This window comes from Coturnix japonica, chromosome 5, assembly GCF_054131305.1.
Source record: "Coturnix japonica strain WE chromosome 5, WE-NBRP24, whole genome shotgun sequence".
In the NCBI taxonomy this organism is placed as follows: Eukaryota; Metazoa; Chordata; class Aves; order Galliformes; family Phasianidae; genus Coturnix; species Coturnix japonica.
The window spans coordinates 31600689-31618271 of NC_140667.1; the positions used below are offsets into that span (position 1 = coordinate 31600689).

General features: G+C 34.9%; 1 protein-coding gene across 5 annotated transcripts in view; it reads right to left on the reverse strand.

Annotated features, from left to right (window-relative positions):
* Nucleotides 1–9309: 9309 nt before the first annotated feature.
* STXBP6 (syntaxin binding protein 6) overlaps nt 9310–17583 on the reverse strand; it is a 69108-nt gene continuing 60834 nt past the window's right edge. For 2 of the 5 annotated variants that reach the window (XM_015864903.3, XM_085550416.1), the window contains 2 exons: nt 14828–14985; nt 9310–12522 (listed from right to left, as the gene is read on the reverse strand). In XM_015864903.3, the coding sequence (XP_015720389.1) occupies nt 12499–12522; nt 14828–14985 (182 nt within the window). In that variant the 3' untranslated portion in view covers nt 9310–12498. The remainder of the gene's footprint in view (nt 12523–14827; nt 14986–17583) is intronic. The other 3 variants (XM_085550415.1, XR_014947195.1, XR_014947194.1) reach the window with 3 other exon arrangements.

Here is a 17583-nt window from a genome sequence, read left to right on the forward strand (position 1 = left end):
TAGAATTTTGAATATTCTTTTGATGTTGACCACAGTTAATACCTCTGGGATTATTTTTAACAAAAAATTTAACACTGTGTATAACATTTGTAATTCTTATTACCACAGGCTTATTTCATTTCAGTCTGCTACTGAAATAATAGGTTCAACCCTGTGTACAAGAACTTTCTTGTCATAAATATTGAACCACGTGGAAGCCATTGGTGTTGCATGATTTTTCAGGATTCAGTTGCACTGTCTAGGTCTGACAGTACTAATTTCCCTTACTTTGTATTATAGAAGTCTATTATTTTGGTGAAAAACAAACAAAGAAAGAACCAGATATCATTCCTTTCACAGCACTACCAGCTTCAAGATATTTAATACCTCTTAAGATTCTGGTTGTCACAGAGGTGATTATGAAGAGACTTCATCCTTTCTTTTTAATACCAATGATTGTGAAGAAAAGCATGTATATCTGGCCTGGTATAGTGGTGATAGCACAAAATACAGGATGAAAAATTAGCAATCATGTGTTACAAACATCTCCTTGCAGCTCTTATATAGATATATACTTCTAAATAATTTTAATAACACACATTTACAGTTTGGATTCTAGTTGCACACAATGGAGAATTTTACTCTCTTTCTTTGAAAATGCAGAATCCAAATTTGAAATAATATTTCCAAGTTGAACTTCCATCACTAAGATGGACAAGAAGAGTACCAGCACACCGGTGTCTTCTGAAATTTAAGAGCAGGTGAAAATTGAAGTATTTCAATTTTCTATATTCTTATTCATTATGAACAAAATAAGAAAATAAACCAGTAATAAACAGCACAATAATCATGTTAGGCACAAAGTTATACTATGGAATTTTTTATTTCTGTACAGCCATGCAGGGCTGTTGGTCTTTTACTTCTGCAACATATCCATTCAATTATACTTGCCAAGATCTTAACGTGTCAGGTTTGATTAAAAGTGACTGTGAAATTCATATCCTGCTTACAATGTTTAGGGACACAGTCCAAAACTGTTTAGAAGTGTGACAAGGCAGTCAATTTTAATTTTTTATCTCTTCCTTTATCATAATGCTTCTTATTTCTCCTAATTCTTAACGACTTTCAGAATTGCTCTACCAAGATGTACTCAGAGTAATCTCAAAAGATTTTTCTGCTATGCCATATACTGAAATGACACTTAAAAGCAGTCCTCACGTAAAGGTCACTTACAAACTAATTTAATTCATAATGTACTGAGTATATCTAGGGAGCCACTACAAGGTAATTATTATGTGAAACGCAGTTTGAGTCATTGTATTTGAGAGAACAGTTAATAGAATGGCAACCAGAAATCAAAAAGGCATTGCTGGTGTGGATAAAAGGATATTGAAGTTACTTGCTATAGGAGAAGATAAATAATACCTCCAGCATTTCTGATTTCAGAAATTGCACCATTTATTCATTTATTCTTCAACATTGACAGCAGAGATACAACCAGCACTGACGTAAAAACCACATCACCTAGTAATTACCGCTTAAACAGGCTCAAGTCAATGTGATTAGGTTCATACCTAATAAGAGGCAAAATAACCTCAGGACACAGTGAGCCAATATGCTCAGAAAAATGGATTTTGTCAGATTGTCCTCTGCTCAAAACTAGACCTCAGCAATCAGAGCTGCATCTTAACCTTATTTTTTTCTATTGTTTGTTATGATAGTACTTGATGGAAGTTGAAAACTGCTCATATACTTATCTCTTCATCAAAATATTTAAAATGAAAACAAACACCTTAGAATATCAGAGTATTAGAAATATCACATTAGGAATAGTTGTAAGAAAACTTCCAATGCCAAAATCGAAATTCCAACCTTACCAGAACCAAAATTTTGAAATCTTTAGAGGTCTGAGACAGTCACATTATATTGTAAAAGCGGGAATATAGGGACAATAGGGAGCTTAATGACAGCTGATTAAATTCTTTCCTTAGTCCCTCTTTACAGAACTTGAAGTATTTCAGTGCAGTAAAAGAAAAGTAATGATGCTACATTTATCTTGGTCTAGTTTTGACCAGGGCAGGTGAGTTTTTGTTCCTTTTTTCTTTTGCTGTTCTCATACTTTGACATTAGGAGGAGGACTATAATCACCTGAGAACTTCCATGCTATGCACCCATATGAGAAGAAATTATTTTATGACAGAGAGAGCACTACTTTGTTGTTCTGATGTTGTTTTTTGCTTTAAATAGGAAGCCTTAAGTGCCCAACATCAATTCATCTTGTAAAGCATGAAATTGACAGAGTGATGATTTTTAAAGGACTGTACAGATATTACTCTTCAATCTTTTTTTTTTTTTTTTCCCTTGATCCAAATCAATTCAAACACACTTCTAAGATGCTTTCAGGACAAAAGTAACCAAATCCCTTCCAATCATTTCTTACTCCTCTTTCTTAATGTCCACGTTTTCAGTGTATGTAAGACAGGATGACCCTATGTATATTCTCATATTCTTTTGTAAGATACTCACAAACCACTGAGTTCAATAAATACTACATTTGCCTTGAATACTCTTTCTGCTACATTACTGATGATCCAACTCTTATTTAAATTGCTTGGAATGTGTCATTAACACCCTGTGTTTCTGAGATTTTAGTAACCTCTTTCACTTTAATATGCAATCTTAATATCTAACTGTTTGAACAAAAAAATCATTTTGAGACTTGCCATACTGAATCCTTTATCAATAGAAAATACCAACTCTGTCTTCCTTTACTACTTTCAACAAGCCAAATGCCTTGTCTGCTAGATGTGCAATATTGAAAGCAAGATAATTATAACTTTAAAATTCCTTTGAATTGTATTCCTGTAGTATTTCTATCAAGAACATTTTTCAAAAGAAGTTAAAAGTAATGTTTCAAAATTCAGGTAGCTTGCTTTTTTTAACTGACAGGAATGATCAACTGTACATTGTGAATCTTTGTTTAGTATTTATCTACAGCATATTACATGAATGCCACAGTTACCTCAGAAAATACAGAAAATATGAAAGTCGTGGTTCAGGTTATTATAGAACAGACTTCACACAGCAACTTGGTTTGACTTTTTAGTAGAAGGTCAGAAATATTACTTCCTTAAACTGCATCCTGCATGTGCTGATCAATCTGTCAGAATTCCTGAATGTGCCCTTCAGTACTGAATGGAACTAGAATTTAACAGAAAGTGATCAATAGTAGTTACTTACCATTGCAAGGTGAGAAGCCACACTATGTATGAAGGATGTTTAGGGGGAAAATAGCAAAATATCTCCTTTATAACCTGGCTATCATCTCACTTTAAAGGACAATGAATACAATGCTGTAATTCACAAATAGAATAAAATTAATGGAGAATCTGGGAAAATTTGTGAGGTTTTTTTTAGTACTTAATACAATAAATACAACGTATGAAAAATCAGAATGAAGGTCAAGAGTAATAATTTAAGAAAGAACACTCTAAAATTCTGAAGTTAAATTAATCTTTGTATCATGGCAGTAGGAAAAACAAAACAAAACAAAAAGATGATTATAATGATAGCGTGGCCCAAGGTTTTACAGTAAAAATTATTTAGCAAGAGAAAATCCCAGATTTCTCATTTTTTAGCGGAAGTCCTATTTTTTATTGTAACAGAGAAAAAAGAGAAGTGGTCTTAGCTAACTTACAGAATGTCGTGAAGAAAAAGTCCCTTTTATATGAAAAAGATGGTATTTTATAAGCTAAAGCAAAATACATACAAAAACAGAAGTGATAAATTAAAGAAAAGCATCTGAAACAAAATTACCATGAGATAAGAGTTTAAAAAAAAATTAAAAGACTTGTATAAACTTATTCATTTATTTACATTTACTACAGATGACTTTTCCAATTGTTTATACATTAATTATTGGTCTCAGGAGAGATGCAGTTTTTTCAAAAACACATAAAAGAAATTATAATTGTCTAGAATAGCTTTGGCAATTTTCAAAACACCACTAATAAAAAGTACAGTGCAGCTGTTCGTAAGCTTTAAATGCTTGAAGAGACAATTGTAACGCTCTAATAAATCCATATATAAACTCACACTTTTTTTCCCTGAATCAACAAGGATACTGCAGAAATTTTTCATTTTCTTTTTCAGAAAGGACAGTCATGCTTGAATGCTTGACTGAAGTGTACCATGCTCCAGATATTATTAGTACTTTGCAGTACCAATAAGTAAGTGGCAAAAAAACCTCTGCTCTTCTTGGAGTCACCATTTTTCAGAGTAATTGTCAACTATGTAATTACTGATATTTACTAGCAAACCTGACTTCCAGAAATTGCTTTTCCTGATAACTTGAGGAAAAACAAAACAAAACTAAAAACTAGATTAGTATTGTGCAGCTGGAGAAGCAAAAAATATGCCATTCTAGCTGACATAACCAATTAGTTCTATGGGGGGGTAAAATGCATTTTTTAACCCTGGTTAAGGTTGCATTCTCTATAAATCTTGCTTCAGGAAATAGTGGAAACAAAAGTATCAGTTTGGCTCATGCTAATTGTGACATTCTTATCACATTACTAGACATATATCCCACTGTTTATTTTCAAAACAAATATCCCCAACTATGATTTCCTAAGAAACTTTTCTCATTCTTTCTGGCTAAATCAAGAAACTTCATCTCTCGTTTGCTGAGATAAAAATAAGAAAATGGGGTACAAAATTCCCCAGAAAAATGAATATTTTCATGTGAAAAAATAAATCATTTTTAGAACCTTATTTCATATTAGAAATTTGATGTATTGGTGGTGGAGTTTTTACTTGGTTGTGAGCATATATGTTACGAAATCTGTCTGTATTCGTTTTGTGCACCTGTGAATAGTTTCCCTTTCCATACAAAGACATGAACAAGTGATGGGTGGGTGCAAATGAGCCTTGTAGCTTTTCACAGTCAATTTTAGCCCTGGGGACAGTGTATGAGAGAGGTATGTTCATATATAAGTTGTTATTTTCATTGAAAACTGTGAATATGCAACTACAGAGATTGGAATAAAAAGCTGTCTGAAACAGATCAAAACAAATCCCCCACACAGAGGCTCCCTCATGCTGGTGTCATTGCAGCATTGTTTTGTTTGTAAATTCATTGAGATGTTAATCCAAATGTATCTGAAACTGACTGCAGTGACTGTCATTATAAACTGATCCACTGTTTGCGATATGTAACAGCTACAGTTACGAAATATGAATATTTTTAAAATTTTGTTGTCTTTTCTTGAATTATATCTTCCATTCTTATAGAAGGGAGCATTCATGTGCCTCTAATGAGCATTTTTTTAATGAAAGTTGACAATAACAATGCATTCTGTCTTGGTCTGACACACAGATGCTTTTGTTCCTTATACTAAACTAGCAACTGTAAGAGAGTTGCTTGAGCACAAGACAACACCCAGTTTTTCCTCACAGCTGCTGAGTCCTGTGAACAACTCACACACACAGTTCTCCCAAATACCTTAAAATGGGTTCCTTCACTGCAGTGATACAAATGCTTTTAGCCTGACAGCTGAGAGCTTCTTCCAGCGCTTGTAAATTTCAAGGGGAGAAGTGATGCCTCCTCCAGCCCAGCCTTCATCTATAGTTACTAATTCTTGGGCTTTCTCTCTACAGAAAGATTTTGCCACAAGTTGAGTTTCACAGACACTGTATGCTGTACACTATAGAATCATAGAATCACAAAGTTGGAAAAGAACCTACAAGATCATCTAGTCCAACTGCCCTCCCATCACCATTACTACCACAAGCCACTAAACCATATCTCAGAGCTCCTCATCCAGATGCCTCTTGAACACTGTCAGGAATGGCAACTCCACCACCTCCCCAGGAAGGCCATTCTAGTGCCTGACCACTCTCTGAGAGAAAAGTTTTTCCTCATGTCTAATCTAAATCTCTTCTAGTGCAACTTGTAGCCATTTCCTTGATCCCGCTTGTTGCCTGGGAGAAGGGGCCAAGCCCCTCTTCATCACAACTGCCCTTCAGGAAGTTGTAGAGTGCAATGAGGTCTCCCTTGAGCCTCCTCTTCTCCAGACTAAACAATCTTAATAGGTTTGATTAGATTTGTGCTCCAGAGCCCTCACCAGTTTCATTGCCAATCTCTGGACATGTTCCAGGACCTCAGTGTCTTTCCTGTATTGAGGGGCCCTGAACTGAACAAAATACTCAAGGTGCAGCCTCACCAGTGCTGAGTACAGGGAATGGTTACCTTCCTGCTCCTGCTGGCCACACTATTTCTAATGCAGGCCAGGATACCACTAACCCTCTTCACTACCTGGTCACACTGTCAGCTCACATTTAGCTGAGCATCAACAAACATCCCCAGGTCCCTTTCCTCTTCACTGTCATAAAAGAGATGATACCAAAGAGATAATATTGCTGAAGCAGGATGAAAAAAAGTGTTCTTGCAAGAAGTCTACTTTTGTTTCTGAATCTTTCACCACAAAGATAAATAAAACATTTATCATTATGATATATTGTACTAGGACTAAGGAGATCTGGGTTTTACAGCTCCAGATCGCTAATTTATAGTAAAACAATGGACAGGAATAGATTACTTACCTGTGTTTAGGTTAATGTGTGTGTGAAATAAAGTTGATGTTTCTCTGAATTCTTGTTTTCAGAATGGGTGAAAAATGCTATGAAGACTTATCTGAAAGAAACGTCTACTATTTTATTATGCTGGCTGGTGGTGACTGTTGAAAAACGTTTTGTAGATAAAAATTTAATCTACCAAAAAGTGTTCTCATGCTCTTTGTATCTATTGTAGTTTCCATGGAAATAAATAGGAGACATTACTTTCTGAGCAACCTACATACATTCAAGATAGATGATTCTTCCGTAAATTTGCTAAAAACTTTTTTTCCCAAAGTGGAGCTATAGTTAGACAAGGTACCTATGTGGGTAGCCCAGTACTACGAACTTCTGAATTTTAATAAATCTTGTCTTCTTCAATCCTTTCAGACCTTTTGAAACACTTCAGTCTTCTTGAGTGTTTTCATTTTATGTGCTGTACGCATCTACACCTTCATCATACACAAACAGCAACAGGATAAATCCAGTAACAAAAAAAGAGGTTTTTAACACCAAAGGGACAAGGGAGGGCAAAAGATCTTCTGACATGAGTGTCTTAAAGGATGAGAAGCTAACTGTGTTATCTCTCTGCGTAGGGAGCTGCAAGTGAGCTAATAGGACAGAAAATTGTTATTGAATATGGGAAGACTGTCCAAAAACAGGAAAAAGGAAAGACAGCCAGAGTAGGGGAAGCTACAAATAACCTGTGTCACACAGAAACTGAAGGGAGGATCCTATGAAGCATCACCAGTCAAAGGATGTGAACACATATCCTTCCTCTTTTCACCTCCTTTTCCTCTGTCACTTCATTTACTATACAAAATAGTGTTAGATTAAAATCATTTCTTTTGAGGTCTATAAAATGAGTTAATTAGCAACATCTAACAGTTGCTTTCCCTGTGAGTGCATGCTAAGAGGTATGAAACTTTGTCTGGCAGATAAATGGTAACTATCTCAACCATTTGTCTTACAAACAATCCTGTATGTACAGCTATTATTTCAGTTATACACTGGCAGCTCTGCAATCGTTCATGGTCTCAGTAAAGAATAGTACCTGACAAGCGGTTTGAGTGCTTTGCCTTTCATTAGCCCTGTTTTCAGCTTGTCTGAAACCCTGAAAAACAGCACATGGGAAAGCAACAAAAATGAACAGATATCCAGATGAGCAAGGGTACTTATTTATCAATACATACTTTAGAAAACTACTTAGGAACACTCTGAAGAAATTTTGCAACAAAATGCTGGTTAAATCACACACTGCTCTCCAGTGACTTGTGAGAAAACATTAATCGCGAGATCTCCACCAGTGCTGTTCTCTTTCCTGGGCACTGTTTGGCTCACTTGAGCTCACTAAGCAGTTCCATTATCATCTATTCTGAGTTACTCTGGCAATTCCCTCACATGTCGAGCCACTCCTCAAATTATTCTGCTCTTTGTAATTGCTCATTCTACTTTATTCCTAAAAGCAAAACTGGGCTACTTCAGACTGAGTAAAACTCCCTCATAAGCCTCAAATAAATGAGCATACAAGGGCTGCTCCAAAAGTAATACCTCCTATTTTATCACACTGGCTTGAATCATCAGACGTGGATATTGCTGGTATCGTAGTAGAGGTTGAACCACCCCACTAATACTCTCTTAAAATTTCTTGCCACTTAACAGATGGCAGCAGAGGGACAGTTTGAAAAAAAAGGTGTCTGACATGAAAGTGCATACAAAGCAAAGGTGTGTCATTTAATTCCTCCATGCAGAAAAAAATGGCACCCACTGACATTCATCAATACTTGCTAAACATTTCTGGAGACGAGACAGTGGATGCTGGTACAGAGAGATAGTGGGCACATTTCAGCATTAGTGAGGGATGCAAAAGACAAGCCATGTTCCAGATGGCTACCTACAGTTGTCAAATCACAAATGAAAGAATAACATCTCAATCAGCTCATTCACATGAATCAGCTAATGGCGATGACTATGCTAAAAATAGTGTTTAATAGCTCAGAATTCACTCTATCATACAGTGTTAACACTGTGCTTTTTGTGTTGTAGTTTTTATAGAAATAGGCAGCAGCCATTAAGCATGTATACAGCATTAAATAGCAGATTGATGACAAGCATTCTAGTGATTTTTTCCCAAAAAGCAATGCAATTCAATCATTTGATAGTATTTGTCTTCAGGGCATTTTTGAGATTAGAATGTTAGGACCCCTAAGATATTATTTAAAAAAAAGAAAATGAGATAGAAGCAGAGTCAGTTCATACTTGATTATAATTCTACAATCAGCCCTCATTTTAACATATAGAATTGCTTCTCTGTGTTCTTAGAACATCACCCTCATAGTTTAGTACTCTCATAGGTCAAGATTAATTTCTTTTGTTTTGATAAAAATTTGCCTGCAAAAGTAGCAATAACAATTTGTGAGTAAGAATTTTACAGCAAACATAAAACCAACAATTATATTTATCCTGTAAATCATTTAGGTAGAATACTTACTTGTGTTAAGCATGGTCTGGAATGTTCTTCTACCTAGTTCCCGTTAGTTTTAAAAAAATTATTAGTATAGTATTCTTCATAAAAACAGATTTCATCATTCCAGTGGACACTAGAAGAATTATATTTCCAGCAGAACTGAACAGAAAGTTAGAGTAAGATGAAAGAAAGCATTATTTACAAATCATTTTCAAATACACAACAAAAATAATCCAAGGACAGTTATGTTTTGACCACACTTGAAGTATTTAATGACAAAAACAAAAAAACAAAAAACAAAAAAACAGCAACAGCAAAAAATGTAGGATTTCCAGTAGTTACTCAAGAGAGCAGGTCCCACTTTTTGTTTCCCCAGAATGGCACAAAGTTTCTACATCTCTGAGAACTCTTGAGGAATGGGTTACATAGATACCAGCAACTATTACAGTTTTGGCAAATTATAGCAAAACCTACCAACCTTTAAGAACACTTTTTAAAAGAGCACATTATTGTTAATATTTCACATAACGCACAACTTTTTTCTAGACTCAAAGATAGCCTATTAAGACAGAATTTGCAGCACAGTAGTTTCAAGTCTAGCAGTGCATTTTTTTCTTTGCAGAACTTTAAAAAGATAAACTATTGATGTTGTTACAATTTACAAATACATTCTTTCATTTGAAACATTAACCTGAATTACAGTATATGTTATGTACATCACTATCTAATAACACTATGTTGTATACACTGCAAACTAATTTCCAAGAGGAAATTACAGTGCTATAAGATTTATCTTTGCATGGATATTTATACATCTCTTTCTCTCTTCTTTTTTTCATTTTCTTTTCTTTTTTTTTTCTTTTTCTTTTTCTTTTTTTCTAGAAACTACCAAGTCTTGTTGTTAAATGAACAGCAAGAAGAAAGTGAATACATAAATAACCCCCTTTTCCTTCATTTGGTAATATTAAGTTAATCAGAATTTTGATAGTAAATGGCTTTTTATGGCTGGATAAAAGCCCTGAGTTATGATACATAACACAATACTACTAACTGGAGGATTTACAAAAAAACAAAAACAAAAAAACAAAAACAAAAAAACCTGAAGAACTGTCATTGAGATTAAAGCAATGTTTTAGAGCAGTTGAACTCACAAAAGAGCTGGAACTTAGCAGTGCAACTGTGACCCTTTTCAGCAGAAATTAATGTAAAAGTCTGAAAATCTATCACATTTTTATCTGAATTTAGACAATTAATTCTTATCAATTTAATAGGATTTTGACATTTTTTTTCTGAGTTACTGACAAACTCATAAATGGTAGCAGTTCAAAATCTATTCCATCTTTCTATCAAGAAGAGTCCCAAGTTACCATAAAAATAATATTAAAAAAAAAAAAAAGAAAAAAAAGAAAGAAAAATAGAAAAGAGGATGACAGAAGATAAGTGGTCAAATATGCACTCCTAGACTGAATTTATCTTTTAAAGAACAGCCTAACATTTTGCCTTTACCAAAAATTTAATTTCTACTCAGAGACTGTCTGCCTGACTAACTGAATGAAATAATCATACTCACTACATTAGCATTCAGAGTGCTACTATATTCCTAGGGTAAGTATTAATTGTAAGTGGCTTGGCTGAGTTTGCAGAGCTCATGCTGCTAATGAGCCTGTTCAAACTTGTAACATAGAGCTGGCCAAATTCCCTTACATTTAACCATGCATGATGAGGTAACTGCTACATCTGATGCTAAATCTGTCTAAAGGATTGTATGTTACTACATGGATGACAAATATATGCACTGTCAGGTCCCTGTGTGCAGTTAAATAATGAGCGTCATACAAAACCTCTTAAATTATTAAAAAATAGATGTACATTTTGAATGCAGCTTTAAGAATGTCATGTCTTTAAGTTTTCCTAAAGACAAACATCTTTTTACAACAGGAATATTTTCAAGCCAGAACTTCAGTCACATCAGCTTGTGGTAAGCAAAGTATTCTTAATTCCCACAGAAAATTTTATCTTTATTCGAGCACTGCTTGGAGGACTTAAGATTGTTTAAAGTGTCATAAACAATGGAAATATCTTATTCTACATTGAAAATGGAAGCCAAAGTGCATTCATATAATGGCAGCTCTCTGATTCTCCAGTAAAATGAGGACAAAAGTTTCTGAAGTGCATTGCTTTTAAAGTGCAAGCATCTCTAGAAGATGAAGTCCAAAACTTCTGCTAAGATTTCTTATTTAATTTCAGAAGCATGTTTGAATGCTATGAAAATATTAAGAAAACAGCTTTGAAGAAAAAAAAAAAAAGAGTAACCTATTTGTCTTTGTAAAATAAAATAATGCACAGATTGAATACAGTGAATACAAAATGAAGCAGGATGTTACACTTCCAGTGATAATGTAAACTGAAAACCAATACTCAAACTAAAGGTACGATTTTATTATACCAACAAATTTTTTAAAAGCCTCTAATCTGAAAATCAGATGATGAACTAAGACAAATGTAGTTCTCATCAATGAAGACTATTCCCTAAATTTTTTACTGTAATATTTATGAATGACCAGTGACATGGAAAATGGAAAATGGTGTGTTCTCCTTTATATCTGTCTTTAGCTAGAGAAGAACAGGTTAAAAAAAACACAACCACAAAAAAAAAAAAAAAAAAAAAAAAAGATGTTATTTTACACCACATTGCTAGAGGCACAGCTATATGTATAGATTAATCATTTTCTTTTTTTTCCGCAATTTTGAAACCCCGCACATAGATTCACTGTATGTTTCTTTCATTTTTCTCTTCAAAAAAAATCCATCTTGAGTTTAAATTGAAATATTCAAAATGCAGCACTGGAAACAGATTCCTCTATGAAATTCAGATATGCCCTTCCAAATGCTGGTGATGGCGCATGCAAAACTTTCTACTTTGGGTAGGCTAAACAAATTTTCTGTTTCCCAAGACAGTATTCTCCACCACGGTTAAATCCTCGTGCATTTAATTCCAACATTTATATTCTGCTGATGCTACATAAAATCAAGAAACGTATACCCCTTCTTTGTATTTTATTTCTTCATGCACGTCTGCACTTAGTTAAATACTCTTCTATACAATGCCAGGAAGGAGTACTGTGGAAGAATATTACTATTTTAATGTGGATCAACTTTGTCATTTGGTCCAGCTCCCCTGTTTGCTTTAGCTCCTGTAATAAATGGAAATACAGGTACAAAGTACTGCAAGATTTTGTCGCAATATTACAAAAGAGGAACAAAATGTAAGTAAAAAAAGGTAGAAAAGGAACATCTTTTCATGCACAGAAACTGAAAGAATGCATCTCCACTGAACTGGAAGGAAAAAGTCACACAAATCTTCATCTCCCATCAAAACTGCTGAATCTAGGCTTTTTTCAGTTTCTTTCGAGAATATTTCAACTTTGGGCAGTATCTCAGCACTTGTGCTTCATTGCAAGCTGAAAAGAAAGAAAAGAGAAATGGAGTAAGTGATTTATCAGCTTTCATAGCTGTGCTTCCCAGTGTTCTATTGTTTTGCTATATATGATGATGGCTGTGTGTATAAGCAAGAATCCAGAAATAGAGACACACATGGAAGAAAAGTCATGTAGACCAAATTATTTGGATTAAGTCCAATGTGAAATTCTAGACAAGTAATTTAAAACACATGTTCAGCAGCTCTGCTGTGGCATGATCATGAAAAAAAATAAGGGTTGTCATTCTGCCTCTGCAATTACTGAATATTTCACTTCCAACTAATAAAAAATGGACTGAAAACTTGTAATAAGAGTGATAAGGCAATACTAAGGTGAAGTAAATGCCATATAAAATCTTCAGAAAAGCTGATTTTGCCAAATCAAATAAAGAACTTTGTTTTAAATTCCATATAATTTTTAAAATTATATCTGTAAATAACAGCATGGTATAACAAGATGAGACAATTAAACCCTCTAGGAAGTTATTCAGAAACCAAAATCAGTACATATGGTTAAAATTTCCTCATTTCCAGACAGTGAAGCTTTGACCAATAAATGACTCAAATTCAAGTGACATAAACCTTTTATACTCAAACACTGTTTTTAAAAAGACTGATTTGTAGAGATACACTGGGTAAACATTTCAACATGTAAAAAGCCCAAACAACACATTCTTTTCCCCACTCTAAAAATCAGAGATTTTTCAAGAAAATCATTCTTTAGTAGGCAAATGTGACAGCAAATATTTTTATACAGAATTTGACCTTCTCCATTACCCACCAGCATTGCAGTTTTTCAGAGAGAAAGGAGGTTAAAAAAAGTTCAAGACTTTACATAAGTGAGACCAGTCCATATGGTGCAATACTGTTTCTGGTGCAAACTAATTTATTTATTTTTTTCTGCCATCAGGTGACTAAGATATATTTTAAATAAGCTAGAAAGATCATTCCCATGCCATGAATCTTCCACCATCTGTACAAGGTTGTATATATCTTAAAATAGCCTGAGACATAGCCAAAGTACAATCCAGACATTCACAAATTAAGCTGTAAGAGAAATTCTTATTCAGTCATAATACTATAGTGATGAAATTAATTATGAGCTGACAATTTTTATTTTTTACTGAAGGCAACCTTTAGCTGTTACAAGGCAATCAAAACAAAAACTCAGATTTGCTTCAAAGCATTCACCATTTCTGCCAGAAATCAAGTCTTCCCAACAAAATACACTGCGGGGTAGCTGTCCTATGCATTTTTGTGAGATAACAGATGCAAAATTGCAGACCTACTGCACCTCGTATATGCAATTTAAGGCTTAGGGAAACAGTACCGAAAATATTTTCATTAAAAATATTGCAAAAATCATATTACATTTAATAAGCATTCAGAAAGATGACAACTATTTTTTTAATGAAGATGTTCTGTATTCGTGACTATTTAAGAGAGAGTTTCATATAGATCTGAAAGGTAACAATCCAAGATTTCTAGCACTAATATACTATAAATGCAATACGGATTACTGGAAGTGCATAAAATCACTAAAGTTGGAAAAGGCCACTAAGATAATCTAGTCTGTCAACACTGTTACCGTCCACTGTTCCTCAGTGCCCCATCTGCACTTCACTTCAAAACCACCATGGATGGTTACTCCACCACTTTGCCAAGCAGCCTATTCCAATGCATTAACACTCTTTGTGAGAAGAAATGCTTCATAACATTCAACTTGTACATCCCCTGATGCAACTCATCCAAAGGGATTGTTTGGCATAAGCACAATAAAGCCAAAATCCTTTTATCCACCAAGATGGATATGTAACCTTTTATATTAAGTTCTGATCTCTTCTCCAAGCAGTTTGGCTACAGATCCATGCACAGAAGTTAAAAAGCAGAAATCACTCAAGTAAAAAACAAAGAGTCACAGAATCCTTAGAGTTGGAAGGAACCTCATGTGGTTCACCTGGGCCCACTGCTCAAGCCTGTCTAGATCTCTCTGGACGTAATCCTGTCCTTCTGGTGTGTTGACTGCACCCCAGAGCTTGGTGTCATCAGCTAACTTGGTGAGGGCACATTCAACTCCACTGTTAATGTCACTGATGAAGATATTAAAGAGTATTTGTCCCAGCACTGACCCCTGAAGAACAGGGCTTATCTCCATTCAGACACTGAGAAAGAAAAGAGATCGTACGCAGTGACTGCAATTCTTTCAACACCTTCCTCCCCTCTCAATAAAGGAGTTTTTTAAAAAGAGCCTTTTACCTACTGAGAGCCTTATTCCACCAAAATCTTACCTTGTGCGCAGTTTCTGCAAACTGCTGAGCACTATTTTTCAGTTCCTCTGTCTTTTCTTCTGTTCGACCTAGTCTCTCACCACGCTCATTCAAAGCCTGACTTGCCTTCTGTACTGCACTTGTCACGCTGTCTGCAGCTGAATGGAGTATGCTGTTTCCTGCAATATCAAAATAAGCAGTTAGAACAACTACATATATATCGGTATGTTTCATATTAAATATGTTTTCATATATACTGTCCTAGAGTGAATGCATCACTTGCCACTTTATCATCTAGTTGCATTTTTGATGGTAGGATTAGTTACTGTATTCAATGAAACCGTATTATTTGTAAGCTGTAAAAACAAACAAACAAACAAAAAACGTGCTACAGTGTAATACTTGGAGAGTATAAGGAAGCAGTGGACAAAGGTTAACTATGTGTTGTTTTTTTAAGCCTTATGCTCCTATAGTATTTCAGGAATTTACTCTAATAAATCCATTACACAGATTCAAATGTACAGCTTCTTTCAAATGCTCTCATCTTAATATAGAGTAACTTTCTTTGAAACAGTTACAGTGTTCCAAAGAATCATAAAATGGTTTGGGTTCGAAGGGACCTTAAAGATCATCTGCTATAGTCAGGGATATATCCCTCCAGATCAGGTTGCTCAAAGCCCTGTCCAGCGAACACCCACAACCTCACTGAGCAACCTGTTCCAGTATCTCACCATTATCACAGTAAAGAATTTCTTTCTAATATCTAGTCTAAATCTACCCTTTTCTAGTTTATAACCATTTCTTCTTATCCTGTTGCTACCTGCTCTTGTAAAAAGTTCCTTCCCAGCTTTATCAGGCCCCCTTCAGGTACTGGAAAGGCCACTATCAGGTCTCCTCTGAACCTTCTCTTCTCCAGGCCAAAGAGCCCCAGCTATCTCAGTCTGTCCTTGCAGAGGACATTACTTGCACTCCAGACCTCTGATCATCTTTGTGGTTCTCCTTCGGACCCATTCCACCAGCTCCATGTTCTTCTTGTGTTGGAGGCTCCAGAATTGGACACAATACTCCAGGTGGGGCCTCACAAAAACAGAGCAAAGGGGCGGAATAACCTCCCTTGACATGCTGGTTACACTTCTTATGATGCTACGCAGGATACAGTTCTCTTTCTGGGCTGCAAGCACCCATTGCTGGCTCATGTTGAATCTCTCATCAATCGACATTCCCAAATCCTTCTCTTTAAGGCTGTTCTCAAGCCATTCTTCACCCAACATGAATCTGTGCTTGAGAACTATATCTCTGAAGGACACTGCTTATAAATTCAACCACTGTCTTCCATATTATATAATCACCCTAATCAACTTTCACATACAAGTCCATCCAAACACTATTGCTACAGTCATTCAATGTCATGCTTCATACACTGTCCACATGAAGTACTGGTCATGATTTCATGAGATAACTTCATTAATTTAACAGATCATATTTTAAGTTACAGCAAGGTTTAATATCATCTAAGCCCTTAGCTTCACCATCCAAATCTGTTAATTACATTATCTTTTTCTTATCTGGAATATAGTATAGCAGTTTCTACAAGGGTTTGATAGAACTGAATTTCTCCCCTTCATTTACCATTTCTAAACATTCATTCCAGTCTCTGTTTTATATACTGCTTCTCAATAGAAGAGCTTATTTTCTTTGGTGGAGGAATTGCTGAAGAATGTTTATTATATGTACAACTTTACAAACTGAAAACTCCTCACCCAGTGTTGTACATTTTCAGTATGAACAGGTATGTATTAAAATTCACATATGACAAAAATGTACGTACCACGCTTTAACCTTTTCAGCAAAAAAGACGAGTAAAATATCAGCTTTCCCCTAATTGGAGATATGAAAATTCTGTGATGTCTTCCAATAGAACTGCAAAATCTTTAAAGTTTAATCTACCTTATGGTAATTACTTATGTAGACATTCACAAAGTCAATGTGAATGACAGGAAGTCAATACAGGTAGAGCAGGTAGAGTATAAAATACTGGGCACATCAAGGGCACCGCTAGTTTTCTAGCGGTGAACAGTATATTCACGTAGTCTCTTCACAGTATTAAACATAAATATGTAACATTCAAATTCATTATGCTGGTAAAAGTATAAAACTAGCTCAACAGCAATTTGAGAACTCAAATCTAAAATTGAGCAGCATAGTAAATTTTTGTTAAAACAGAGCTTGTTGTTCTTATGGACATACAAAGACAACTATAAATCAACAAAACCTTACATTACCCTTACTGTTAATCTGAGCGGCGTGGTCACTTAAGAATAATTGTAGGTTAATAAATAGCTCCCAAACACTACATTGAATGATTATTTTGCTACTAGTTTAATTAGGAAAATCAAGAACAAAAGATCAATTGAGCCTTATTTTGCGGATAATACCTTTTTCCTTAGAAACAGCAAACAAACACTGAGTAGTGAAACCAGAGTTTGCTCCAGATAGCCTATGAAACAAGAGTACAAACTACAGACATATAAACTCTTGAGAAAAATAACTGCCTTGCAATTTCAATCAACTAAAACAGAACTATATGGAGGTGCAGGGAAGACCCAACAATCCAACATATGCTGACTCATGGAAGATGAATCAGTAATAGAAATACCAAGCTGACCTCCTGATTACACGTCTATAAATGCTGCTTATTCTACACACATTAGTAATTAAAAATTAAATGCGTATGAGATATGGAACATCTACAGAATTCTTCATTTTTGCACAGAACA